This window comes from Temnothorax nylanderi, unplaced genomic scaffold (assembly GCF_030848795.1).
Source record: "Temnothorax nylanderi isolate EJ_2023f unplaced genomic scaffold, tnyl_v1.0 TNYL_tig0450_pilon, whole genome shotgun sequence".
In the NCBI taxonomy this organism is placed as follows: domain Eukaryota; kingdom Metazoa; phylum Arthropoda; class Insecta; order Hymenoptera; family Formicidae; genus Temnothorax; species Temnothorax nylanderi.
Window position 1 is genome coordinate 13,945 of NW_027249512.1, and position 27,811 is coordinate 41,755.

The window sequence follows — 27,811 nt, forward strand, 5'->3', positions numbered from 1 at the left end:
TAGCGGCGAGCTGTCAGCTCGTCACAAGATGTATTTCATATAAGAGATATACCATTGGTACGAACGCGAAAACAAGTTCCCCTGAATTGCACAACAATAAAAACATCGATAAACCCCTCAAATCAAGATTTGGAAGCGTAATATAAAAGTATAATGTCGATGTGTATCGTGCGTATGTGTGCGTGCAATGTAGCGTGCTATCCTTGTCTATATCTTTGTCTATACAAGGACAGATATAGTCGGTGAGCACTTCTTTATCGACGCTGATCGAGTTTGCCTGCGGCTCCAGCATCCCCTTAAGGGGATCCTGCAGTGACAGGCGAACTTCCTCGATGTCGATAATGTCAACCTTTCTAATTTTGTTCTCCCTATATCTGTCTTTGTCTAACGAAATGACATCTGTCCTTGTTTGATTGCTCGCCATCTCTCGCAAGATTCGACAACTACTGTTGCTGCTCTTCTTGTCATTCTGCATCCGTATTTGCATTACTAAAATAATTTTTCGATGGATCTTTTTTTGTACGCATTGAATCTTACTTCTACTTGCACGATATTATTCCTACATGTTTTCCCAAGGGCAGATGATAAACATTATGTATGTATAAACTGCAGAATTTTTGTTTTAAGCAAATATTGTCGTCAGGTGACAGCTGTATGTGCCCAAATAAGTAATATTTTTAATTTTTTGGGATTTTTGATATAAAATCGCGTTTGTTACCCTAGATCCCCTTAAGGGGATCCTGCAGCCGTATGATTTACCGACATTATCGTTTTTCGATGGATCTTTTAATTGGCTTTATAGAATTGCAAAAATCTTTTACAGAATTAAAGTCCGCACAAAAATCTAGGGTAACAAACGCGATTTTATATCAAAAACCCCCAAAAATTAAAAATATTACTTATTTGGGCACATACAGCTGTCACCTGACGACAATATTTGCTTAAAACACAAATTCTGCAGTTTATACATACATAATGTTTATCATCTGCCCTTGGGAAAACATGTAGGAATAATATCGTGCAAGTAGAAGTAAGATTCAATGTGTACAAAAAAAGATCCATCGAAAAATTATTTTAGTAATGCAAATACGGATGCAGAATGACAAGAAGAGCAGCAACAGTAGTTGCCGAATCTTGCGAGAGATGGCGAGCAATCAAACAAGGACAGATGTCATTTCATTAGACAAAGACAGATATAGAGAAAACAAAATTAGAAAGGTTGACATTATCGACATCGAGGAAGTTCGCCTGTCACTGCAGGATCCCCTTAAAGGTGGAAGCACATAAAATTGCAGAAGCCATGAGCAGAATGCAGAAGCCATATGCGCATGCGCTATGGTATCTGTAGAGCTCTACAAATACCATAGCGCATGCGCATATGGCTTCTGCATTCTGCCCATGGCTCTTGCAATTTTATGTGCTTCCACCTTTAGAGAATCCCGGGGCTGTCCTTCGACTCTAGTCCTTCCGAGAGAAACGGGGTGCATTCGTTTCAGCCGGTTCTACAATACGTCGCAAACGATGGCAACTGCTAGTTGAAAAGTGTTATTTCCACGTTGCGCTTGTCAATTACGGTTGTCAAAAAAGAGCTTTTTTGGTGACAATAACTGGCAATCAGAATTAAGGGTCAACAGGAGTCACGGCCAAACTCAGGTGCACTCAGGTGCACTTTATGCACTAAGTGCACTTTAAACTGCACTTTAACTCCGTATTTTATTTATTCTAAATTTTTAAGAGCCAAAATGGGAAATCCGGCTCTGTAGCGGGTTGCGGCTGATCTTACTGATTAAAACGAGCATAAGTTTAATGAGATTCGTTAATTAATTTGGCTAAACTTTGGGAAAAACCATTTGTAGTCGTGAACTACTGGTCCTAAGGCCAGCTCAGCGAGGACAGAAACCTCGCGTAGAGCAAAAGGGCAAAAGCTGGCTTGATCTCGATGTTCAGTACGCATAGAGACTGCGAAAGCACGGCCTATCGATCCTTTTGGCTTGAAGAGTTTTCAGCAAGAGGTGTCAGAAAAGTTACCACAGGGATAACGGACTTGTGGCGGCCAAACGTTCATAGCGACGTCGCTTTTTTATCCTCACGACCTGGCTAGTAGCCGTGAACTACAAATGGTTTTTCCCAAAGTTTAGCCAAATTAATTAACGAATCTCATTAAAATTATGCTCGTTTTAATCAGTAAGATCAGCCGCAACCCGCTACAGAGCCGATTTTCCATTTTGGCTCTTAAAAATTTATAATAAATAAAATACGGACTCGCAGCGAGTCGCAGCTAAGCCAACCCGACAGAGGTCTCCATCTTACTCCTGTCGACCCTTAAGGGGATCCTATAGTGAAGGCCGAACTTCCTCGATATCGATAATGTCGAACATTTTTAATTCCGTTCTAATTCGTTTTCTATCATTTTCTATATTACCGGCCTATATCTGCCCTTGTCTAACGAGAGGCATCTGTCCTTGTTTCGATTGCTGCGCCATCTCTCGCTACACGCCATACTGCTCTTCTTGTCATTCCGCATGTATAAAGGTGGGTTTTCATGGGCAGTGAAATGTTGCAGCAGCGAGCAGCAGTTTAGTAATTTCTTAGAAAATTCCTAGGAAATTACTAAACTTTCCTAGAAATTATTAAACTTTTCTAAAAATTACTTAATAATTTCTAAGAAATTACTAAACTGCTGCTCGCTGCTGCAGCATTTCACTGCCCATAAAAACCCACCTTAAAAGTTAAAACAATGACACTTTTTTTCTAGACTTCTATCGTAGTTGTAATTGCACGATATTGTTCTTCAATGTTTTCCCTAGAGGGCTAGATTCTCATTTTGTATATATAAACTGCAGTATTTTTGTATAACCAAATATTGTCGTCAGTGACAGCTCTATGTGCCCAAATTTTTAATGTTTTTTTCGTTTTGGAAGTTAAAACCGATCTAGCCCTCTACATTTTTGTGCGTACTTTAATTCTAGACCAAATTTTTGCAATTCCGTAAAGCCAATTAAAAGTAGTTTTGTTTTAACTAAATGTCGGTAATTACTGCCACTATAGGATCCCCTTAAGCCCGTATCAGACTACGGATTGGGATTAAGATTGGATTGAAATTTAATCAATCAGAACAGAGAAAACTGATCTCAAGTTTAGTAAACTTTGTTTTGATTGGTCAAATTTCAATCAAATCTCAATCCCAATCCGTAGTCTGATACGGGCATTAAGGGGTTCCTATAGTGGCAGTGCACTTTATGCACTAAGTGCACACTTTAACTCGTATTTTATTTATTATAAATTTTTAAGAGCAAAAATGCAAAATCGGGCTGTGTCGGGCACTACATATGAGCTTACTGATTAAAAATATCCTAAATGGAATAAGATTTATTCGATATTTTGGCTAAATAATTCGTAATTAAATTACGAATTAGAATTCGTAATTAAATTACGAATTAGAATTCGTAATTAATTAAATTACGAATTAGAAGTATTTAGCCAAAATATCGAAAGAATCTTATTCCATTTAGGATATTTTTAATCAGTAAGCTCATATGTAGTGCCCGACACAGCCCGATTTTGCATTTTTGCTCTTAAAAATTTATAATAAATAAAATACGAGTTAAAGTGTGCACTTAGTGCATAAAGTGCACTGCCGCTATAGAATCCCCTTAAGGGTCGACAAAAGTACGGGTGGAGACCTCTGTCTTTAACTGCACTTTTAACTGCAATATTCGTAATATTTATTTTCGGAAAATTTATTTTGATCCTTTTTCCAAAATCCGACTATGTAGCGGGTTGCGGCTGATCTTACTGATTAAAACGAGCATAAGTTTAATGAGATTCATTAATTAATTTGGCTAAAATTTGGGAAAAACGATTCGTAGTTCACGGCTACAAATCGTTTTTCCCAAATTTTAGCCAAATTAATTAATGAATCTCATTAAACTTATGCTCGTTTTAATCAGTAGGGGTATTCAAATAAGTTAGAGTTTAACGGTTTGACAGGTTATGTCGGGTTAAAGTCGGGTAAAAAGTTAATTTTTAAACTTTGGGCGCGCTACTCTTTAAGGTTATGCAAAATACATAAGTGACTCATTAACCTATCAACATTAATCTTTCGGTTAAAAGTTTAAAAATTAACTTTTTACCCGACTTTAACCCGACATAACCTGTCAAACCGTTAAACTATAACTTATTTGAATACCCCTAGTAAGATCAGCCGCAACCCGCTACATAGCCGGATTTTGGAAAAAGGATCAAAATAAATTTTCCGAAAATAAATATTACGAATATTGCAGTTAAAGTGCAGTTTAAAGTGCACTTAGTGCATAAAGTGCACCGGAGTTCGGCCGTCACTCCTGTCGACCCTTAATAGCGTTTTTCATTGGCAGAACTGGTGCGCACTCAGTGCACATTAAAGCCGTTGTATGTACACTGATTTAATCTCTAATATTTAAAGTAAAATGCAAATATTTCGACTGATAAAATACCCAGTACATATTTTACCAAATAGTGCAATAAAGAATATTGAGGATTTCATGATTTAACCCGTTTATATTAAACATACACTTTACGTTGGTTTGTGTACATACGACGGCTTTAATGTGCACTGAGTGCGCGCCAATAAAAAACGCTACAACACTTTTCTAGAGAGATCTCAACTAGAGACCTAATAAGAGATGCGCCATACAGATACCTGTTTTTGATTGGTCAGTGTGAGTGACCAATCACGGATATTGTTTGGTCACCTCAATGAAGTTAGCCGGACAAGTTCGACTTAAAACATTTTTTTTTTACGAATCGTTTGTTAGTCGTTTGTAAGTGATTGTTAGACTAATTTAAACATTTGTTAGTTAATAGGTTTTATGTAAACACGAAAATAATTTTTACTGTTAATATAGCCGATAAATATAGAAATCTTTACAGTTTTTGTTTCAGAACGGGTTCAATCGTTGCGGAATCGTTTATTCGTCCCGAATAAACTAATTAAAATGTTTGTTGAATCACGGTTTCGATAAAAAAGGCGAAAGGCCGGAGCCCCTAACCCGCCTATTTGTGTACTGTTTATACACATGTGTATACGCTAGTTAAGCATCTGTTTGAGGCGGACGCCGCGCCATCTCGCGTAATAAATCTCAACTTTTTCCGGGAGAGATGTAAGTGACATGTAATAAATAGTTTTGACAAAACGCATTTATTTGCATATCTTAGCATAACACTTACGTTTAACAATGTCCGTAATTATTAAATGTGGATTTCAAAGCGTGAAGTTAAATTTGTTTAGAAAGAAAAGTGTTTCAAAAAGGAAAAAACTGTTTTACAGCAATCATGTTGGTCATATTAGCGAAGAAATTTTGCAGTTTAAAAGAATATTGCGAGGGACAGTTTTGAGAGAAACTCCTGGTGGATTTAGCACCAAAAATAATACTAATTTTTATAAACCTGTAATCGAGGTATAACACATAATATAGTAATATATATATACCCAGATAGCACACATCTGCAAACATGTCCGAAACCGGGACATTAGACGTGTTTATGACGATTTTAAGACGTCTTATGTCTCAATTTTGAAACCAATTATTGGTTTTAATATAGGAAATATTGATATTTCAGTTAAATAATGATAGAGAAATCTTAAATTGCTCGTGTACGTGTAAAGCTGGAAAGGGATATTGCAAGCATGCAGCAGCGGTCTGTATTTTTGTGAACAAAGAGAATTTTAGATCAAAAACTGACGAACCTATGCTGTGGAATCGACCACCTGAAGAACAATTACAAAAATATAAAAAAACGTGTACAATTGATTCGCTTTTTCCATCAATGGAAGGAAATATCGTTCATAAGCAAAATTATTCCTTCGAAGATATCGTCGCAGTTACTCAGAATGAATTTCACATGAGTCAAAATTTTGAAATGATTTTTGCGGTGAAAGCTGAACTTAGCTGTGAAATTGAAAAAGGCAAAAATTCATTAGTTGTTATGGAACAAGAAAAACGATCAAAAGATTTAATTGGACAATTGTTTAAAGTACAAACAAAAAAACAATTTAAATTGTATCATGTTTACGAAATCCTTGAAAATAATATTTGCCTAAAAATGAGAGTAATGAAATGTCCCGCAAAACATGAAAAATTTTATGCTGAAGAAGTAACTCTGGATGAAGTACAGTGGAAAGACATTTGTTTTCTGTCATTTAATCAGTCGGATACAGTAATTTGGTACAGAGAACGGTATATTAGGGTAACTGCAAGCAGTAGGGAGCATCGAATAAAAACTCGTACAGATAATTTCGATAAATTAGCTTTGACATTTAAAAACGAAAAATACCAAGGTTATCAATCAGAAGCTATGCGGTATGGTATGCAAATGGAAGCTACAGCTCGTCAATGGTTTCAAGAGAAAACTAACTTTATTGTACATCAAACAGGATTAATAATATCTATAGATCAGCCTTTTCTAGGTTGCAGTCCTGATGGAATCATTCGAAATGAAAATAATTATGAGTTACTTGAAATTAAGTGTCCATTTACTTGTCGAAATGCAAAAATTGTTGATTACGATAAAGAAATCACATATGTTCCCTATTTATTTTTTAACAACGAAAAAGCAATTGAATTGAAAAAAACACACAAGTACTACACTCAAATTCAATTATTTTTATATATAATTGGAATTGAGCTTTGTCATTTTGTGGTTTATTCTAATTTAGATTCTGTTCATTTAAAAATATTTAGAGATGACGATTTCTTAAGTGTCTTAATACCTAAAATCGAAATGTTTTACTTTAAGTATTTTTTAAAAATCTTGCATGCATAAAAGTGCACGTAGTAAAAGTCCACTTTGTGATTTCTTTTAATTTAATATATAATTTATTAATAATATTAAATCTTAATATCTACCTATTAATACGTACAATAATATTAATATTACTATTATTACAATAATACTAATACTACAATACTCTACTAATACTAAATACTAATACTAATTCTCTATTAATACTTACTATTAATTCAATGTTTATATTAATATGCACGTAAAATATTTCCTTCATTCTGTTTATAAATGTGAAGAAGCTTATTTAGCAAATATATATTGTTACTTGTAAACTTATGTGCTTTCTTCTTCACCACGCAATATAAGGGGTTCTTTATTATTTGCTAAGACACATGCTACATAAACAATTTTGTCAATATAAGGTAAACACTCTATATTAATGTGATGTAAAATTTGAAAAAGTTTTATTCTTTGAATTGCTCTTTCTACGTGTATTCGCACTGAGGCTATATTATAGCCTTCAAGAACTTCTTCTGAAGTAAATTGCGGATTATACCCAAACGGTGGCATTACCAATGTACATTCCCGTTTTAAAATTTCAGTTCTTATCGCTGGAAAATCTTTATCAGCCAAAACTAAATCGCCAAGTTCAATTAAATTTAAAAAACCACAATCGTTTGTAATAAATGAGTCACTTGAACGACCGCCATAACCTTTCGAAACAAAAGTTATTAAACCTGAAGGACTAATTGCTATTAAATATTTAACGGTAAAACACGATTTGTAAGAGGAATACATAAGTGCCCTTTGTTCGACTGTTGGAGGAGTATCACATTTTAGTTCTGTACAATCTATTATTGCTCTGCAATTGGGATAATTAACAAACGATTGTGGCATTGTTTTCTTGATTGCTTCTCTTGATGGCCAAAATAACCATGTTTTTGTTTTTTCATACAATGTATTCAAAGTGCTATAAAAAATACTTGATGCAGTAACTTTAGAAATATTAAATATACACCCTAAAGCGCTGAAACTAATTCCCAATTTCATTTTCATCAGAAAAAGAAGCAATCTGTTTTCGGCTGATAAACTTCTGTAAAATGATGGCTGGCCGATAGCTTTTGGCCTTATAAATTGCATTAAAATTAACTACAATGACAAGGATATGCCACCTAATTGTTTCATCGTAGAATCGTCTTTTATATTTTCGAATCCCTTAAATCCCTCCTTCCATTTGTTGTCAGGACCAATGCGAGCATCTTTTTTTTCAACTAATAAACTTTGTGGTACAATAATTCCTTTCTTCGTTTTTTTCTTCAATATTTGTATGTTTGTTTGTATTTCTGCTTCATGAAGGACAGAATCTATAGAGCAAAAAATAATGCTTGGAACATCATCTTCTTCCACCACATAAGAAGCATCTGTCTGAATACCAATCTCATTCGTTTCAACTGTTATAGATGGAACTGAATGACAATGATTTGACACATCTATATCATCTGGAAGTACAAAATTTAACCACATGATTATCAAATTATTGCACAATACAAAATTATATATTTTATATCTATACGTAACCATAATTTTAACTACTATTTGTACCTTTTTAAATAAATAATTAATTGGAGAAAAATAAGACTATTCTTAATTACTATATATAAATTATTGTTTTACAAAAACGTACAATCACTACTTGACGCACATAAAGCTTCTACATTCTTTCGTCTAGCTTCTAAACGTTTGGCTCTATCAGAATTAACTGATGTTTTTTTTCTATAAATGGGTGGAAAAATAGTTGGACAAAATGCTTCGTTCCCGGGATTATCCGATTTTGCTCCACCAACAAAATGAGTGCTGCATATTGTTGAATTTTTCGTAGGCATCCATGGCTTTCCGTCTTTACTAAAATAAGCAGTAGTAAAATTTGCTATTTTAAATAATCACAATTTTGTCATTGATACACTTAATGGATTTATATATCCTGATACAAAAATTAGTCTGAAGTAGGTCTGAACAAACTTCTAAAATTGAGACATTTAAAACTTATTTCAAAACAGTTATTAGACTATAAATTATTTTGCCCAGAATACTCATGATTTTTTAATTGATTTAATTTTATATGTTATAAGTTTTCTTTCTCTCTTTTTCTCTTTATTATAATAAAAAATTTTGTTAACTAAATTTTATTTACATACTCATTATTAACAGTATATATGACTGCGAAACATATATATGATCTTTTTCAAAACAATTTTTTAAGGTTTTTAAGGTTAACTTTTGTAGTTACATTTTCATTCCAATAATACCCAGAGATTATATAATTGTTTGAGAAGATATTATTAATTATATTACAAATTAATTATATTACAAAAAAATCTTTATTACAATATTGAAAGACAATTTTAAAAGACACAACGATACTTACGTCAAACGTCGCACCACAGTTATCCATTTCTTTTTTCGCTCTATTTCCCATGGACGATTTGGAAATGAGTAAAAACGAACATTTTTTGTATTCTTTCTTGTATTTTTGCACCCCACTACACAACAACAATTATTAGAATTCTTTTTCTCTGCAGAACTCATTTTCTTTTATCGTTGTTTCTCCCGGAAATATTTCGACACGGCGCTACACGGTGGCGCTGAGAACGATGCTTAACTAGCGTATAGTATAGTACTCCTTCCCCCGCATAATCAAACTCCCAGCGTGATACCTAACTGCTTAATTGAATCAAGACGCTTGGTTATTCCGCACGATTGATCAGCCATTCCGCAAGATTGACTAGTCAATACTAGGAATGCCGCGGGCTTTGACCATAACATATATTTTATAGATATATTCATTTAAAATTGAGAGAAAGCCAAATAATGCATTAGTTGTTTTCCATTTACATCAAAACTCAAATAATTCTCACTTGTGACGTCATAACTCAGTTAAATGCACGTTCTTTTTGCATGCTGGCAAGTGAGATTCAACTGAATTTTTACCACAATCGAGACCATGTGCTTTAATGAATCTAATAAACTCACATTAAAAGTGAGACTATGGATCTGTATTATTATGCGATAGCTTTGTCACCAAAATAAGCAGGTAAATACAAAATGACATATCTTACCCTTATGAAAAAGTAGTACTGGTTTTAATACTGGAAAAAGTATTGGTGAAAGTACTGGAGACATAAGTACTCAAAGTACTACTAAATTCGACCATACTGACTTCGTCAGTACTCCTCCCAGTACTCATCCAATACTCATTCAGTACAGCCTCCAGTACTCCCTTCAGTACTCCCCCCAGTACTCCCTCCAGTACTTTCCCCAGTACTCCCTCCAGTACTCTTTTAGTACTTATCGAATACTCGTAGGATACTAACGTGTGGTACAGGCGCAGTACTTGCGCAGTACTATCCAAGTAGAACAAAAAGTCAAGATGATATCAAAATAACGTCAAATTGATAGTTTAGTGTGTTAATTTAGTATTTTATTAATTTAGTATTTCCAAGATACGTTACGAAAAAGTAGTACTAGCAATCAGTACTCAGTACTGAGTGATCAGTACTCGTAGTATTGACAGTATTAGTATGTTAATACTCATGAATATTGCAGAATGGTCAGTACTGTGCCTATTAGTTCTTACAATACTGGCAGTACTATCATGATAGTACTCCGAATATTAATCTGATAAAGTACTGACCACTTCAATACTTTGAAGTACTAATGAGTACTATTGCTTGTAGTACTGCCAGTACTGTAAGCACTGACAGACATAGTACTGACCATTCTGCAGTATTCATGAGTATTAACATACTAATACTCTCAATTCTACAAGTACTGATCACTCAGTACTGAGTACTGATTGCTAGTACTACTTTTTCGTAAGGGTACCTAAGTATAAAATACCTCACATAATTGAGTGACTCAGATCACTTGAGTGTAAATGGAAAGCAACTACCCTCCCTGGTAAAAATTACCGTTAGAAACGGATAGAAATGGAAAGAAACGCATAGTAAAACAGTCAGAAACGGCTGTTTTACTATGCGTTTTTTTCCATTTCTATCCGTTTCTAACGGTAATTTTTACCAGGGCTAAGAGCACAGTTGACGGAAAGTCGACGGCAAGTCGACTTTTATAAGTCGACTTCTAGTCGACTTCTAAAAATGGCGGAAAGTCGACTAAAAGTCGACTTCTAAATAGTCGACTTCTAAAAATGGCGGAAAGTCGACTAAAATTCGACTTCTAAATAGTCGACTTATAAAAGTCGACTTTCCGTCGACTTTTATAAGTCGACTTCTAGTCGACTTCTAAAAATGACTGAAAGTTGACTAAAAGTCGACTTCTAAATAGTCGACTTATAAAAAGACGGAAAACAGTCAAGCGGCGCGTCATGCATCATCAATATGGCGGCGAATTTCGAGGAGGCTGGAGGAGCAGAGCTTACGCGAGTGCGAGGAATTGTTACAGAATGCCGTTACCAACCGACATGGAAGCGAAATTGCTGCGCCAGATAGTTCTTGCAGGTATGGCGGATCAGGTATGGCGAGAAAGGTTTCGCCCGACGAGGTAAAAGAGGATCAGGATAAGGCCAAGTGGAAACATGCTTACAGGTTAGGTATGGTGTGTTATTAATTATCATCGATAACACAGCCACACACAAAAAAATTTTTGTTTTGATCTGGGGATCTGACCATGTTTACTTTATGTTTTTGGGGTCGCTGAATCCGAATCCGAGGTCTATTTAACCCCATCACATCAAGATTTTGCCATAACCTCAAAAAACCCACAATTTAAGCTATTAAACGCATATAACCCTAAGAATGAAGTTGTAATCTGAAAACCCAAGCTCTTAAACCCCATAACCCCATAACCCTATAACCCACTTAACCAAAAATCTATCAACTCCAATAACCACGTTTGTCAGACATTTAACTTCATATGTACGCGTATCTGTCAGGTCTCCAAAAATGCTCTAATTCTATGCACATTCATTCATGAGTCTCTTTTCGAGCTGTATCGAGTTCTTTTCTTTTCAAAAGACCTATGCAAAGGATTTCTTTTACGCTTCTTGTCTTGACCAAGTGTTTCTCTTTTGAGCATCCAGCAAAAATCTGCAAGCATATTAACGTCCCACCGTCCCTGATAGCGAGTTTCCATAACTTTAATATCTTGGTGAAAACGTTCACCCTGTTCTTCACTGAAGTGTCCCAGGTTATCGGGAAATTCATCAAGATGAGAGTGCAGGAAATGCAGTTTCAAGTTCATCAAGCATCCTAGGTTCTCGTAGTCCTTTATCATCTTGGCAACTATTTCTTTGTACTGTGGACTTTTTCGGTTTCCTAGGAAGTTTCGTGCAACTTCTCGAAAACTCAGCCAAGCTGCTTTCTCCCGATCATTCATGTTACTGATAAAGACGTTATCCCTGAACATTTTCCGAATTTGAGGACCATCAAACACCCCCTCTTTAATTTTGGCATCAGAAACTCTAGGGAATATCGTTTGTAGATACTCACGTTTTCACCAAGATATTAAAGTTATGGAAACTCGCTATCAGGGACGGTGGGACGTTAATATGCTTGCAGATTTTTGCTGGATGCTCAAAAGAGAAACACTTGGTCAAGACAAGAAGCGTAAAAGAAATCCTTTGCATAGGTCTTTTGAAGAGAAAAGAACTCGATACAGCTCGAAAAGAGACTCATGAATGAATGTGCATAGAATTAGAGCATTTTTGGAGACCTGACAGATACGCGTACATATGAAGTTAAATGTCTGACAAACGTGGTTATTGGAGTTGATAGATTTTTGGTTAAGTGGGTTATAGGGTTATAGGGTTATGGGGTTTAAGAGCTTGGGTTTTCAGATTACAACTTCATTCTTAGGGTTATATGCGTTTAATAGCTTAAATTATGGGTTTTTTGAGGTTATGGCAAAATCTTGATGTGATGGGGTTAAATAGACCTCGGATTCGGATTCAGCGACCCCAAAAACATAAAGTAAACATGGTCAGATCCCCAGATCAGAACAAAAATTTTTTTTGTGTGGCTGTGTAATTAAGACCTATTGAATGCGACAGCTCTCCATTCTGAACCATCTTTCAGAACACCAGAAATGGAGGAACCTGTGTTCATGCATTCTTCGTGCGTTCTACGGAAAATCAGTCCGGAATAGGTGGTTTATCAAGAGGTGTACGAAACGAATAAGATGTACATGAGAGGTGTCACGGCGATAGAACCCGAATGATTGCCGAAATTCGCTCCCATGTTATGCCATCTTAGTGAACCATTGCATTGGTTGATCCACCGCCAAGGTATTTTTATCACAATTCTTGCTTTATAATGTTTTTCCTACTTATTTATAAAGATATTAATCTTCATTATGATCGAATATTATTCTCATTTATAGATATAATCAAGGAACTGGGAAGATCATTTGCCGCGTGTCTGGTACATTCGGAAAGGCCGGATGGGCACTACCATCGATGGGTATAGAGCATCCGTGGACGGTGTCAAGTGGTTCGTGTATTTCTTCTTGAAGGGTCAAGTGTGCCCTAAGCTGAAACGATTTGTCCCGTCGCTGCTGACGACACCTGGGAGCATCACCAAGTCATGGGCCAGGTAAATCGTAATTCTATCTCCTTTCGATTTCACGTTGATTCATCGAATAAATTACATCAATTCAATACGATTTTTTTAGGTTGATACCACGCACTCAAGCAATAGTACAAACGCTGCAGTCGCAGGGAGTCGTGTCCAAAGATAAACTGCTAGAAATCTGGGGTTCGGATAAAAAATGTGAGATTTTAATTTATAAAATAATATTTAGATATTATCATAGACTTCTATACAATACTAAACCGCTGACAGGCATCTCGGCCGTGATGCTTGCCGCCATGTTGATTTTAGTCAAGATATGCTATACTACAGATTCTATACAAGTGGTTTTATACAAGATTTCTATACAATAGTCTGGCATATACAGAATGTCCAAAAGAAAAGGTTTAATACTACAGGAGTAGTGGTTCGATTTCGGTATCCAAGTACGCTACACGTCGAAGGCATGACTTACAAACTTATTGATAACATGTACCAATATTTAACACAAAAACATTCGTCTGCTTTGTTATGTACTGTAATAACGAATGCAGATAAACGCCCATTATGAGCAACTGAACACCCGATAGTGACCCAGTAAGCAATTTGATAGCAAATTGTCGCCAAGATGGCATCAAATTCGTTCAAAGATTGGTGTCAAATCCGGTGCCATTTGTGTCATCTTTAAGCTCGTGTTTTGCTAGCAAAGTCTGTGTACATAACCAGACAGCAAATTGGCAGCAAAAACCGAGCAAGTTTTGTGTAGCGTTGTCTGCCAACAAACTGTCGGCAAATACCGAGCAAGCTTTGTCTAGCGTTGTCTGCCAACAAATTGCCGACAAACACCGAGCAAGCTTTGCATAGTGCTGTCTGACGACAAATAATTGGCAAAAACCGAGCAAGCTTTGCGTAGCGCTGTCCGACGACAAATTGTCCTCAAAAACCGTGCAAGGAATGCGCAACACTGTCAAAAAAAATTATATAATATTTATTTCGAAATTTTATTACTATTTCCCGGGTGGAAATTACAACCTGGCGCTGTATGAGCTCCGGCTAGTTTTCCACGAGTTAATGTGGGCGCTATGATGGAAGGCTAGCCTGGGGTTGTACTGGGTAGTAACGGCAATAATGGTCAGCTCCAATATTGGAAAACTATCTAGGCCCTGGCTCGCGGAGCAATGTTGCCCCAAGACAACACTGATTGCCATATCATACTCGCGGCGTGTTGCTTTCGTGCCGCGGTCGTTACCTCCGGCGCCGCTCGAGCAAAAAGCTTTCTAAATCCCCTCGCGGCGTGTTGCTTTCGCGCGGTTGTTACCTCCGGCGCCGCTCGAGCGAGAATTTCTCCAAGTCCAATTCGGTCTTTCGACACCGACTCGTGGCAATGCTGTGTTCGTATAAAGCCCCTTGCACAATAGGCGATACCGATAGCGATAGCGACAGCGACAAAGTTGCCAACAAAGGTATAGCTTTGTCGGCACCTTTGTCGCTGTTGCTATCGCTATCGCTATCGCCTATTGTGCAAGGGGCTTAAGTTACACGACGGTAGCGATCGACTACGAGGCTCGTAGTCGATCGCTCGTAGTACGAGCGCGAGCGAACGGGAAACGATGCTCCCCGCATCGACTTCGTCGTACGTGCCCCTTTCGTGTGCGTATTCCACAAACGTTTTACACATTCGTACGGACCAAGCGAAACGCGTTTGTACGTCCGTACGTATCGCTCGTGTCGCTCGGCTCGCCGAGCGCACCGCACCTCTTATAGTACCCAACCAGCCGGCCGAGCGATCGGCGACGCACGGTCTTACGCACGGTCGCTTACGGGCGTCGGAGGCGAAACCATCGAGACCATCGGGACTTGACCGCTGAGAGCGACGACGACGCGAATTCGATTACCGTACGAGATATCCGGCAGCCAGTCTCGGGGGTCGACGATACGCCACGTTGACGCAAAGCGAGACGAATGACACCATAATTTGGGGTACTTGTAACCGAGAGGCACGAACGCGGTCGTTACCTCCGGCGTGGGCTCTAACGAAAAGTCCTCTCGCGGCGTGTTGCTTCCGCGCCGCGGTCGTTATCTCCGGCGCCGCTTGAGCAAAAAGTTTTCTAAGTCCCCTCGCGGCGTGTTGCTTTCGCGCGGTTGTTACCTCCGGCGCCGCTCGAGCGAAAATTTTCAAAGTCAACCCAATACATGCCCAGTACTGAGCCGACTCTCGGCCGTAGATCAATATCATTTCTGGCCTTATACACGGTCAGTACTGAGACAAGACTCGCCTCGGAACAGAATATGGTTGCATGGGGGTACTGGTCACCGAGACTGGCACAATACTGATCTAGCGGTTTATCCGTACTGGGGCAGTACCACCCACACACATCAAGTCTTGGCAGCCAATATTGTGCCACTTCTGGGCCATGCGGACAACTCTGACAGAAGTCCGACATTCGCACATGGGTTATAATCCTGCCTCACTGGCCGGGCGCTAGCTAGCCCCCGGCTGGATTTCCCATCTTGGCACCCCCGCACAATTCTGTCTAGCGCCTAGATGAAATACTAGGCAGCGCCTGGCTAGATTTCCGATACGGGCGTGCCACCCCTTAAGAAAAAATGCAGTCAAAACTGATAAAAAAACTGGGCACTAACTGGTGGATAACTGATTATTGAAACTGATGACAGCACGATCAGTTTATTGAAACAAGTTACTGATAAAAGAAACAGTTATACCAGTTACTGATTAAAAAAACTGGGCACTAACTGGTGGATAACTGATTATTGTAACTGATGACAGCACGATCAGTATATTGAAACAAGTTACTGATAAAAGGAACAGTTGTACCAGTTACTGTTAAAAGAACTGGTCAATATTGGTCCAGTTTTATTCAGTTTTATATTGATCAGTAACTGATAGAACTTCCATGTTGTTTGGTTGATCAATTGAATCAATTGCATGAACTTTCACCAGTTCTATAAACTTGCCTGAAGAACATAATCAGTATCTGACAAACCGTTAAAAAAAACTGAGGACCAGTCATTAGTTACTGATGGCAACACTCAGTGTCTAACCAGTTTTTTAGATTAATATAGAAACTGATTATTAAAACTGGGCGTCAACTGAAGAACATAATCAGCATCTGACAAACCGTTAAAAAACTGAGGACCAGTCATCAGTTACTAATGGCAACACTCAGTGTCTAACCAGTTTTTAGAGTAATGTAGAAACTGATTATTAAAACTGGGTGTCAACTGAAGAATATAATCAGTATCTGACAAACCGTTAAAAAAAACTAAGGTCCAGTCATCAGTTACTGATGACAACACTCAGTGTCTAACCAGTATTGTAGAAACTGATTATTAAAACTGGACGTCAACTGAAAAGCATTACCAGTAACTAACTCTCGTATTCAGTCACTGATAGAACATCACAAGTTACTGATTCAACTTCATCAGTTACTGGTGCAACTGCTCAGTTCTTTTTCTTAAGGGACGACATTCCCCACGGGGCCCAAAATAGAAACTTGGATCGCCCAGACACATTTCCACCCGGGTTTTTAACTAAATTTGTTTCTTAAGATGCAGTTTATGATTATAAATATTTTCTCGTATTTGAAAAACACACTTACCTTGGTGGGATTCGAACTCGGGACCTCTGGATCGTGAGCCAACTGCCTTACGTGGTAGACTACTTCTTAATTTAATGTAAGCGTTATATATATAGTCTACATATATCATAACCAGCGCAAATATATAATTTTTCAAAAATCATCTTAAGAAACAAATTCAGTTTAAAAAGAGTAATAACATTTTGAATTGGATATACGAATATAATTTTTTGTTAATGTCGGGTAAATGTCAGAAACCAGTGCTGGACATGTTGAGGACGATCCTGAGGACATCCTGGACATATTCAGGATGATCCTGAGGACGTCTTGTGCTATCTGGGGGTCTTGCTAACGGAAATGCTCGTCAAGCAAGGCGTATTTACGAGCAAGGCGAATAAAATATTTTTAAACGGTTTCCAGAATTTCGAAATTTTCATTTTATTTTGCACAACTTTAACACTCTGTATTTTTAAAACGAAGCAGTTTAGAACACATAGGACCTTTTCTTCTTAAAATAAGCCAAAAAATATCCCCTTCAAGTTTATTCACTTACTTAGGAAACATCCTGTATATTAAAAGAGATTTATTCAAATGTTTAAAATATCAAAATAGGCTCATATTTAAATAATTATTATAATCAAAAGAAAAAAATTTTGGATTGGAGAATATAGAGTATATATAGTTATTAAACCGGATTTTAAGCCGCCGTGTAATAGCCATGTTATAGCTAATCTATATGACCGCGCGTGCTCATTATTTAATCTGTTCAATGTTCATTTAATTTAATGCGTTTAAGGAGGAACAGTGTATAATGAGCATAAAAGTATTCAAAAATACTTTATATTCAGTAATCTTTTTATCGTTCTAGCAATATGTATATATATATATATATATATAAGAACAAAAAAATATATAATTAATATCAATATATCGTTAAATTGTGATAGGTCTTGCTCGGTTTTTGCCGCCAATTTGTCATCAGACAACACTACACAAAGCTTGCTCGATTTTTGCCACCAATTTGTCGTTACGCAGCACTGTGCGGACCTTGCTCGATTTTTGCACCAATTTATCATTAGACAGCGCTGCGCAGACCTTGCGCGTATTTTGTCGCTAATGTGTCATCAGATAGCGCTGCGCAGATCTTGCTCGGTTTTTGTCGCCAATTTATCGTCAGAGTGCTCGACGCAAATCTTACCCGGTTTTTACCGCCAATTTGCTGTTTGGTTATATGAGTATATTTGCCCGTATATTGCCGCCAAAGTGTCTTCAGGCAACGCTACACAGATTTTGCTCGATTTTTGCCGCCAATTTATTGTTAGAGTGCTCAACGCAAATTTTGCTCAGTTTTTGCTGCCAATTTGCTGTCTGGTTACATGGCCACATTTGCCCGTACTTTGTTGGCAATTTGCTATCTAATTATGTCAGCAGATTTTGACCTCCCGTAACTTAGCCGGTCAACTTCGACTTTATTAATTTTTTTGTTTTTAATCGTTTGTTGGTCGTTTGTTGGTGATTGTTGGCCTAATTACAACGTTTGTTGGTTCTTAATTTTTGTTTAAATTAAAAAAGAAAAATTAGCCTTAAGTTAGCCGGAAAAATTTTATTTTTAATTTAAAAAAAGCCTAATCGATGCGTAATCGTTTGCTGATGATTGTTGGTTTAATTTTAGCGTTTGTTGGTTTATTATTAGTCTTAAAAACGAAAAAAAAACGAAAAATTATCTCACATTAAAGTAATCGAAGATTGGTTTATTTGCCTACGACTTAAGGTTTATTTCTATCAATTTAAGGCTAACATCTATAAAACTGGCTATGAATACGGGCCTTAACATCGGCAGAAAATCATTCGTATGTATTTAGCCGGAAATGAACGTCTTTTTAAAGAATCTCTATATGAAATCGTTTGTATTTCGTATGAAGACTTTTGAAGTGCAATTGAAAAGGTTTGTGAGTCATTCGTTTAATTGTAATTAATTATTTATTTTTACACCATGCATTTAGCCGAAATAGATAAATTAATAAAAGTTTTTATATGGAATCGTTTGTATTTTGTATGAAGAGTTATGAAGTGTGATTAAAAAGGTTTGTGAGTCACCCAGATAATTTTAATTAAATATTTATAAACTCGGTAATTATAGCCGAAATATAGATTTTTAGTTATTCATGTTAAAAGAAGAAGGCGCGAGTGTTCCCGAAGGTCCGTCTGCAGTCAGAATTAATATAAACGTTTTAAAAATTATTTTATACTGAAATAAATAAATATACAGGCTATAAGCCTGTATAGCTATAAGCGATAGTTGCTAATTGCGTTCCATCTTGAATTTTTTTTACAGTCGTTTATTAGGATTGCCCTGCTTTTAAATTGAACGCTTTTAAATGTATTATTATTAAACTACTGATATCGATATATTATTAGTAATTTAATATTAAAGCTTGACAGAGTGACGTAAACTAATTCGCTCATAGTATTAACAAGTATTATGCGTTCAAATTCTCGAAAGCTATAGCTTCTTTACTATGCTCTCTCTTTATGTCGATCGATTCGGATAAAAATCTCCGAAGTCTTTCTTTCTCTCGCGATATTCCTGATACATAATCCTAGAGTAAAACTGTACAAAAGCTCTACGAAAGTGGCGATATTTTTCAAGGATCTGGTTCGAGTCTCGGCTCTTGGGGAAGGTGCGCATGTAGAAAGAGTACGTCAAGACAGTTTATCCTGCTAAATGGTTATCAATTCTCTATAAGTTCTGTATTGTTTACACATAAATTATAGAATATCTAAACGTTTCTTTTTTTTCGATGTCCTGCGAAATTGTACAATAGAGTTACAAATAAAAATAAAGCCACACTTTACGTATATTCAGTCTTTGCTAATGTTACATAATAACGTGCGAAAGAACTAACAGACTATTTAAGAGGCTATTTAAGAATTTTAATCAAGATACTGGAAGCATAAAACTGTTCAGCTAGCTTTACACAAGATATTGTTCTTCTTCTTTATGAAATCGTCAAATTATGATTATGATACATTTCTACATTATCACCAGCATCGAATCTAATCTTATTTATCGTGATACTCTTGAGAAACTGTTAATCCATTGTCTTAATAAACTCGATCGCGGCGCAGAACTGCGTCCACCAATATTGTTCCTCTCCCTCCAATCGATTCCCGTAAAAGCTGTCTACATATTGAACAGTCGATACAACGACGGCGGATTAGTCTGAAATTAAGCACACGTTAACAATCACTCTTCTTGCTAAAATCACATATTCTCTTTTCAATCGCATACCTTGATTATGACATAGACCAGCACGGGAGTCAGATCGTCGGCAGCAGGTATGCCTCTTTCCGACGCCATGGAGAGGAGATTCATGATGGTAGTCGCGCAACGAAATACACACTGCAACTTATCCCTAGGAGTCTTATACGCCGATATCACAGCCAATTCAGCCTGCGCCCATGACCAGGAACATTCGTAATGATAAACATTTGGAATGCGTAGGTCCTTGTGATTTGGAGTTACGACTTTCGCCAACTTTTTTATGTGATCCTGAAGAAGCTGGTCCCTATATACATCTCCATCTTCATTTAGATAGAGCGCATTGTGGTATACCCGTGCCATGACGGTTCTTTCCACCACAACTCTCGCCAAATCTAACTGGTTGGCGCTCGCCGCTGAAAGTAAGAAGTAAGTTCAGACGTCTCTGAGCACTCCGCTAAGATCAATTGCGAGATAAATAATTATATTCATGTACATTGCCAGATCGGATCGTTGTCCATTTCCGCGTGGACCTTTCCTAGAAAATTATCCACGAGATCCTGTTTCTCGTCAGCTAGCGTAAGCTTTTTAAACTCTTCGCAGAAACGCAGGAGGAAAGCCTCCTTTTTTTCCAAAAATACCCTCACACAAACGGATACAAGATAATTATTGATAGCATCCTGATCGCACTTAACTCGCACGCATAATCTGGAAACTATTATTATTAAACGGTTAACATCTTACATTTAAACATATTTTACATTTACTTATACATTACATACAAAGATGATATTTATATATAAACAGTACCTATCTAAGTGAGCTAATGTCGACAGCAATCCTTGACGACATCTGATTAAATATGCGATATAAGGAGATCGTTTTTGATAATCCTCTCGAAGTGATTTGAAGAGCTTTCTACATCCATCGTCATTAAATAGACGCACGCAACGTAAAGTTTCATGAAGATGAGCTATTAATGCCCTATCCTGCAGGTTTATAGCTTCTGCCAATTGTAGTTGTAAAAACGCAACCAGTTCGTTTTCTTTCTGCGACCAACAATGTCTCTGTAATAAAATTTTATATGCCAATATTTGAACATTAAGTAATTAAGTAATCCATAAAAAAATCACACTTTGTTTTGTACGCCATGATTAAAAAATAATACAATAAATACCTCTGAAGTATTCCATGGAATGTGTTGAAGGTCAGCAGTGCTAAGTACTAAGTACCATACGTAATTTTCTTTTAGCATCCGCAAAAGCATAAGAGAGTTCTACATTATTCGGATCGATTGAAAGTCTTTCGTCTTCCACCTCTTTTGTACGGGACTGATTGCTTTCGACTGAGGCTGTATCGCTAGCTGCGCTTGGCTTTCTTCTGTATTTTGCTAATATATCATCGGTAGTATCTGAAATTAATCAAAAGAACAATTTATTACTGTCTAAAACTTGCAGGAAAACTTTTCCTTTTTTAAAGCATTACTTTCCGATTTATCTTCGATTCGATTCTACAAAACTATTAAAACAGAAACCGTTTATATTGTAACAAAATAATATACGATAATTGTTAATAGTTATTTATTAATATCTTACCGCCCGCGACATTACCGGATGATGTTACATCTTCCAACATAATCTTGCGTAATCTGTGCCTGCACACATCGACGCCGTCGCCACCAGCTTCTCGATCGAAACATCTGTCGTCCGTCACGCGGATTGCTTTACCTCTACGATTTCTCAATGACAATTTTAATTTACCAGGAGCATTCTCTGGACTTAGCTTGGCTTCAGTTTCGCCGTTTGCTATGACAGAACCCTCCTGCTGATGTTCCCCATCAAGCCTTACATTCTCTTCCTCCGCCTGAGTCTCCATTCGTGCGAAGAGCACGTTGATCATCTGCGTGAGAGTCGCATAGGCTGTTGTTTGATTCATCAGGTTGCACGATGCCAAGTAAACGTTGTAAACAGTATGAATTGTTAACAATACCGTACCCTCGTGTATCTCCACATGCTGGCTTGTCATTACAGTCAGCAAAGCTTTAATAATCTGCAGTTGCACACCCTCATCGGTCTGTAGACCGGTGAAGCAACCGCAAATTGTCTCGACAATGCGCACAATCAGCAGCTTGTTAGGCTCCGTTGAATCAGGAACATTGCCAGTGAGATGGCCATATGCGATTAACTTCTGCAGGCAGTCCAGTGCTGTGTCATCACAATCCGCGGTGACTTGCTCTGACATGCTAACTCAAATGGCAAGAAGTACTTCTCAGCGGTAATGACATTTGAGTCGCTCTTGGGCTATGGCAGGGCGTTTGAGATAACCTCTTCACCCTGCACAACTGGTACATCTTTGATCTCGTTACGGAGGTCCTCTGCAAGATGGAAATATATGAGTGACAAACTTAATTAGCAACTATCGCTTATAGCTACAGGCTTATTATAGCCTGTATATTTATTTATTTCAGTATAAAACAATTTTTAAAACGTTTATATTAATTCTGACTGCAGACGGACCTTCGGGAACACTAGCGCCTTCTTCTTTTAACATGAATAACTAAAAATCTATATTTCGGCTAATTACCGAGTTTATAAATATTTAATTAAAATTATCTGGGTGACTCACAAACCTTTTTAATCACACTTCATAACTCTTCATACAAAATACAAACGATTCCATATAAAAACTTTTATTAATTTATCTATTTCGGCTAAATGCATGGTGTAAAAATAAATAATTAATTACAATTAAACGAATGACTCACAAACCTTTTCAATTGCACTTCAAAAGTCTTCATACGAAATACAAACGATTTCATATAGAGATTCTTTAAAAAGACGTTCATTTCCGGCTAAATACATACGAATGATTTTCTGCCGATGTTAAGGCCCGTATTCATAGCCAGTTTTATAGATGTTAGCCTTAAATTGATAGAAATAAACCTTAAGTCGTAGGCAAATAAACCAATCTTCGATTACTTTAATGTGAGATAATTTTTCGTTTTTTTTCGTTTTTAAGACTAATAATAAACCAACAAACGCTAAAATTAGACCAACAATCATCAGCAAACGATTACGCATCGATTAGGCTTTTTTTAAATTAAAAATAAAATTTTTCCGGCTAACTTAAGGCTAATTTTTCTTTTTTAATTTAAACAAAAATTAAGAACCAACAAACGTTGTAATTAGGCCAATAATCACCAACAAACGACCAACAAACGATTAAAAAAAAAAAATTAATAAAGTCGAAGTTGACCGGCTAACTTACGGGAGGTCAGATTTTGTTACATATTTGCTAGCATTATGTCGACATTATTTGTTAAATCAAATTCTGTATTAAATTTGTATCCTTCTTGTCAACAACATTTGTAGCAAGATTTTACAAAATCTGTTTTCGACAGACTTGGCTATCTGGGGACCTAATTCAATATGGCCGCACCCTTCACTACCACTTACATCTCGCACTCGCATCAGCTTTTCGGCAGTGCGTCCATAGATGTTAGTGGTCTAGTATAAAAGTCTGTGGATATTATATATTTATAATATTATATATATATATATATATATATATATAATATTATATATAATATATTATATATAATATGATATTATATATAATACTAGCTGGTTACCCGGGCTTCGCCCCGGAGGACATATGTAATAAGACACGCAAATAGTCTCTCTCTCTCTCTCTCTCTCTCTCTCTCTCTCTCTCTCTCTCTCTCTCTCTCTCTCTCTCTCTCTCTCTCTCGAACTTAGATCCCGACTCCGTACACGTAATCAGCTGTATAAGCAAACCAAACGTTCCAATAGTCTTCTTGGCTATGCTAGATACCGACTTCTTCGCAACCAGCTTAACACTGATATCAAGCGCGCCAAGAGTGATTTTCACTTTGCGTCTCTTACTAACATTACTGACTCTGCTAAATTGTGGAGAGAACTTGCCCGTCTTGGTCTTGTCAAGTCTATGTCGGTTTCTCCTCTCCGCTTTTTCTCACCAGATCAACTGAATTCATATTACGTCTCTGTATCTAATACTTCATCACCTTGCTCATACATTAACTTCATGTCAGCCATTGCTTCAGTTTCTAGTCCTTCTCAACGTTCAAAATTTGTTTTCTCTACTATTCAGCCTGATGATGTATATAAACTTATCACAAATGAACCTCTTCATTCCTATGCATCTGGCCAGGACGGCATTCCGCTTTATGTACTCCGTGTTGCCTGGCCTGTTATTTCCCAATGGCTCACTTCACTGCTCAATTGTTCACTTCAATCCTCCGTATTTCCTTCATTGTGGAAACGTGCGTTGATCCGCCCTCTCTCTAAGATTCGCACTCCTCTGTCTCCATCTGATACTCGACCTATTGCTAACCTTCCGGAAATGTCTAAAATCCTTGAACGAATAGTAGCCTCACAGATCACTGACTATTTAAATAAGCATAATCTTTTAAATCCCAGACAGTCTGCGTATCGTTCAGGTTACAACACGCAATCTGCACTTTTACGCGTCTGTGATGACATAAAAAAGGGAATCGATGACAGGCTTATCACAATCATGATTCTCTTCGACTTCAGCAAAGCCTTTGATACTGTTCCACATCTCCGTTTACTTATAAAGTTAAAAGAATTAGGATTCTCTGACGAGGTCCTTGTGTGGATATTCTCCTATCTTACTGGCCGCTCTCAAGCTGTAATTGATGATGAAGGTAATCTCTCTGACTGGTTGTTCACATCGTCCGGTGTCCCTCAAGGCTCTGTACTTGGTCCTCTTCTGTTTGCACTGTATATTAATGATATTGGTGGTTTTCTGTCGTTTGTGTATCATATGCTCTTTGCTGATGATATACAAATATATCTCCAATGTTCTCGTGCTGACATTCTCCATGGTCTTGAAATGATTTCTAGAGATGCGAATGCTATTTTTGACTATGCAAATTTGAATGGTCTTAAACTTAATCCTGCGAAATCGAAGGTATTAATTTTTGGTAGTCATTCCTATGTCAATGATATTGACTTCCATTGCTTACCACCTATTATTGTAAACCACACACCCTTACCCTTTGTTAATGATGCCAGGAATTTGGGTGTAATTTTTACGTCTAATCTGTCTTGGAGGAAACACATTTTACACATCTCTCAAAAAGTTCATTATTCTTTGCATAAACTTAAGTTTAACAAAAATTCTCTTTCTACGAGGTTAAGGATAAGGCTGGTATTAGCTCTAATTATGCCACACATTGATTACTGTTGCTTAGTCTATCATGGTTTAAGTGGAGAGTTGAATACCTTATTACAAAGACTTGTCAATTGTTGCATTCGCTTTATCTTTGATCTTAAGAGAGATGAACATATTACTCCGTATAGATTATATATATATATATATAACATTATGATCCCAGATAACATTATGACGTCATAAAGACGTTTGAAAGACGTCATAAAATCCCTTAGACGTCTTAAAAAGGTTTCAGAAAGACGTAGTTTTTACGTCTTTAGGACGTCTTATGTCCCGATTTATGACGTCTAAATATATATATATTTACAACATTATGATAATTATATATATATTATATACATATATTTATATAGCTAATTTTGCATATTGTTTCGCGATTAACGCTGGAATGTTTTAATTTTAGTTCTGTTGTCAGCTTACCAGAAGTGGCTGCCGGAATCCGCGCACGCAGAAGTGGCACAGATATGGTCGCCTTTGTAATTAAGAATAAAACATTAGGATTGTACTTATACAGTTTTTTAGATAATTAAATTATTTTATATATGAAAAAAAATCGAAATGCATCAGTTTTAGCTCTCCAGCAAGGGGTCGATTGCGTATCTTGAAATAATGAGGTAAAAATTACAAAAGTGAGAAAATTTATTAGCGTATCTATGATTTTATTTATCAAAATCTAGTAAAATCTGTTAACTTTTGTCATTTTTACCTCGTTTCAAGATACACACTCGACCTCCAGACGTACGCGGCGGTTTATTTTATCGACTTTAAAAGTTGGCGGGAAGTCGACTTCTTGTCATGACGGAAAGTCGACTTTTAATCGGCGGTTTTTGAGACATTCGCCGACTTCAAGTCGACTTGAAGTCGACTTTCGTCCTTAAAAAAGTCGACTTTTCTGCCAAGTCAGTTTCGGTAGAAGTCGGCTTCAAGTCGACTTAAAGTCGACTTTTTGCTCTTAGGGTATTATAAGTTCATATATGACCGCTGTTACACTTCGGGTTTAAGGGGATCCTGCAGTGACAAGCGAACTTCCTCGATGTCGATAATGTCAACCTTTCTAATTTTGTTTTCCCTATATCTGTCTTTGTCTAACAAAATGACATCTGTCCTTTTTTCGATTGCTCGCCATCTCTCGCAAGATCCGGCAACTACTGTTACTGCTCTTCTTGTCATTCTGCATCCGTATTTGCATTACTAAAATAATTTTTCGATGGATCTTTTTTTGTACGCATTGAATCTTACTTCTACTTGCACGATATTATTCCTACATGTTTTCCCAAGGGCAGATGATAAACATTATGTATGTATAAACTGCAGAATTTTTGTTTTAAGCAAATATTGTCGTCAGGTGACAGCTGCGTATGTGCCCAAATAAGTAATATTTTTAATTTTGTGGTGTTTTTGATATAAAATCGCGTTTGTTACCCTAGATTTTTGTGCGGACTTTAATTCTGTAAAAGATTTTTGCAATTCTATAAAGCCAATTAAAAGATTCATCGAAAAACGATAATGTCGGTAAATCATACGGCTGCAGGATCCCCTTAATAACATCGGTAGTTCTTAGGCTGGCAAATCACAGCTATTCCCTTCTTCTGAAGAATGAGTGTGATTGGCTAGTCTAAGAACTACCGATGTTATTAAACCCGATTAACGGCGCCGTGTAACAGCGGTCTATGTTTCAAATTCGCGCACTTTTTGCATGCGCGCGTGGAAACTGAGCATGCGCATATGACCACGGGGCATGTTCATGTCGTCGATATGGCAGCATAACCTGAATAAAGCCTTGTGTACACGATACTAGAAATCGGTCCGAGTTTCGGTTTAAGGCAATGAAACTGCTGCTTTTCTGTAAGAGCTGCAAGTTGATTTGCTTAAACCGAAACTCGGACCGATTTCTAGTATCGTGTACACAAGGCTTAATGGGCGCGTTCAGCAGACCAAGCCGCTGAGTAGCAGTCAAACGTGATTGGCTCTTACTTTTAGAACCAATCAATCAACGCAGAGTGTTGATAAGACGAACTCAACAGTTGTGTCTGCTAAACGCGGCCAATCGTCAATTTTAAAGCTGGATTCAGACAGGACGCGTCAAGCGTCAACCAGTGAGCAGCAGCCAATCAGCGAGGTGATATAAGCAGTGGCGTAGAAAATATCGCCTCGCTGATTGGGTTGCTGCTCGCTGCTTGACGCTTGATGCGTCCTGTCTGAATCCATGCAGTTTAACGATTAATATCTCGCTTCGCGAGGCAGAGCGACACTTTTTTTTACCAGATTCTTTCGTTTCGTATAAAAACGCGTCGATTGAGCATAATTTCATCGATATTTGAGGTGAGACCCCTACACTGTATAATTACCAGTTTTAGTTTTAATCT

General features: G+C 37.1%; 2 protein-coding genes and 2 long non-coding RNA genes across 11 annotated transcripts; 2 read left to right on the forward strand and 2 right to left on the reverse strand.

The window, feature by feature from the left end:
* Positions 1-6,151: 6,151 nt before the first annotated feature.
* On the reverse strand, positions 6,152-9,395 carry LOC139782907 (uncharacterized). The gene is made up of 3 exons (XR_011721053.1): positions 9,191-9,395; positions 8,450-8,667; positions 6,152-8,264 (listed from the first exon to the last, which is right to left on the reverse strand). It is a non-coding gene; the product is annotated as an uncharacterized lncRNA (long non-coding RNA).
* A 1,380-nt stretch (positions 9,396-10,775) lies between these two features.
* On the forward strand, positions 10,776-25,998 carry LOC139782913 (probable ATP-dependent RNA helicase DHX37). 4 transcript variants are annotated; one of them, XM_071721997.1, is made up of 5 exons: positions 10,776-11,376; positions 12,855-13,063; positions 13,159-13,370; positions 13,450-13,547; positions 25,849-25,998. In XM_071721997.1, exons 3-5 carry the CDS (start codon positions 13,219-13,221, stop codon positions 25,923-25,925), a joined length of 327 nt encoding a protein of 108 aa, XP_071578098.1. In that variant the 5' UTR covers positions 10,776-11,376; positions 12,855-13,063; positions 13,159-13,218; the 3' UTR covers positions 25,926-25,998. The 4 variants fall into 4 exon arrangements, with proteins under 4 accessions (XP_071578098.1, XP_071578097.1, XP_071578099.1 ...); XM_071721996.1 differs by having other exon boundaries at positions 10,776-11,371; XM_071721998.1 differs by having other exon boundaries at positions 10,776-11,366.
* Positions 14,793-19,806, forward strand: LOC139782914 (uncharacterized). Its single transcript, XR_011721055.1, has 2 exons — positions 14,793-18,890; positions 19,596-19,806. It is a non-coding gene; the product is annotated as an uncharacterized lncRNA (long non-coding RNA).
* LOC139782912 (GTPase-activating protein and VPS9 domain-containing protein 1-like) lies at positions 19,658-23,135 on the reverse strand. 5 transcript variants are annotated; one of them, XM_071721991.1, is made up of 7 exons: positions 22,976-23,135; positions 21,803-22,581; positions 21,385-21,618; positions 21,018-21,274; positions 20,704-20,915; positions 20,238-20,623; positions 19,658-20,168 (listed from the first exon to the last, which is right to left on the reverse strand). In XM_071721991.1, exons 3-7 carry the CDS (start codon positions 21,472-21,474, stop codon positions 20,130-20,132), a joined length of 984 nt encoding a protein of 327 aa, XP_071578092.1. In that variant the 5' UTR covers positions 21,475-21,618; positions 21,803-22,581; positions 22,976-23,135; the 3' UTR covers positions 19,658-20,129. The 5 variants fall into 5 exon arrangements, with proteins under 5 accessions (XP_071578092.1, XP_071578094.1, XP_071578096.1 ...); XM_071721993.1 differs by lacking the exon at positions 22,976-23,135 and adding an exon at positions 22,724-22,741; XM_071721995.1 differs by lacking the exon at positions 22,976-23,135 and having other exon boundaries at positions 21,803-22,126; positions 22,202-22,688.
* Positions 25,999-27,811: the final 1,813 nt, after the last annotated feature.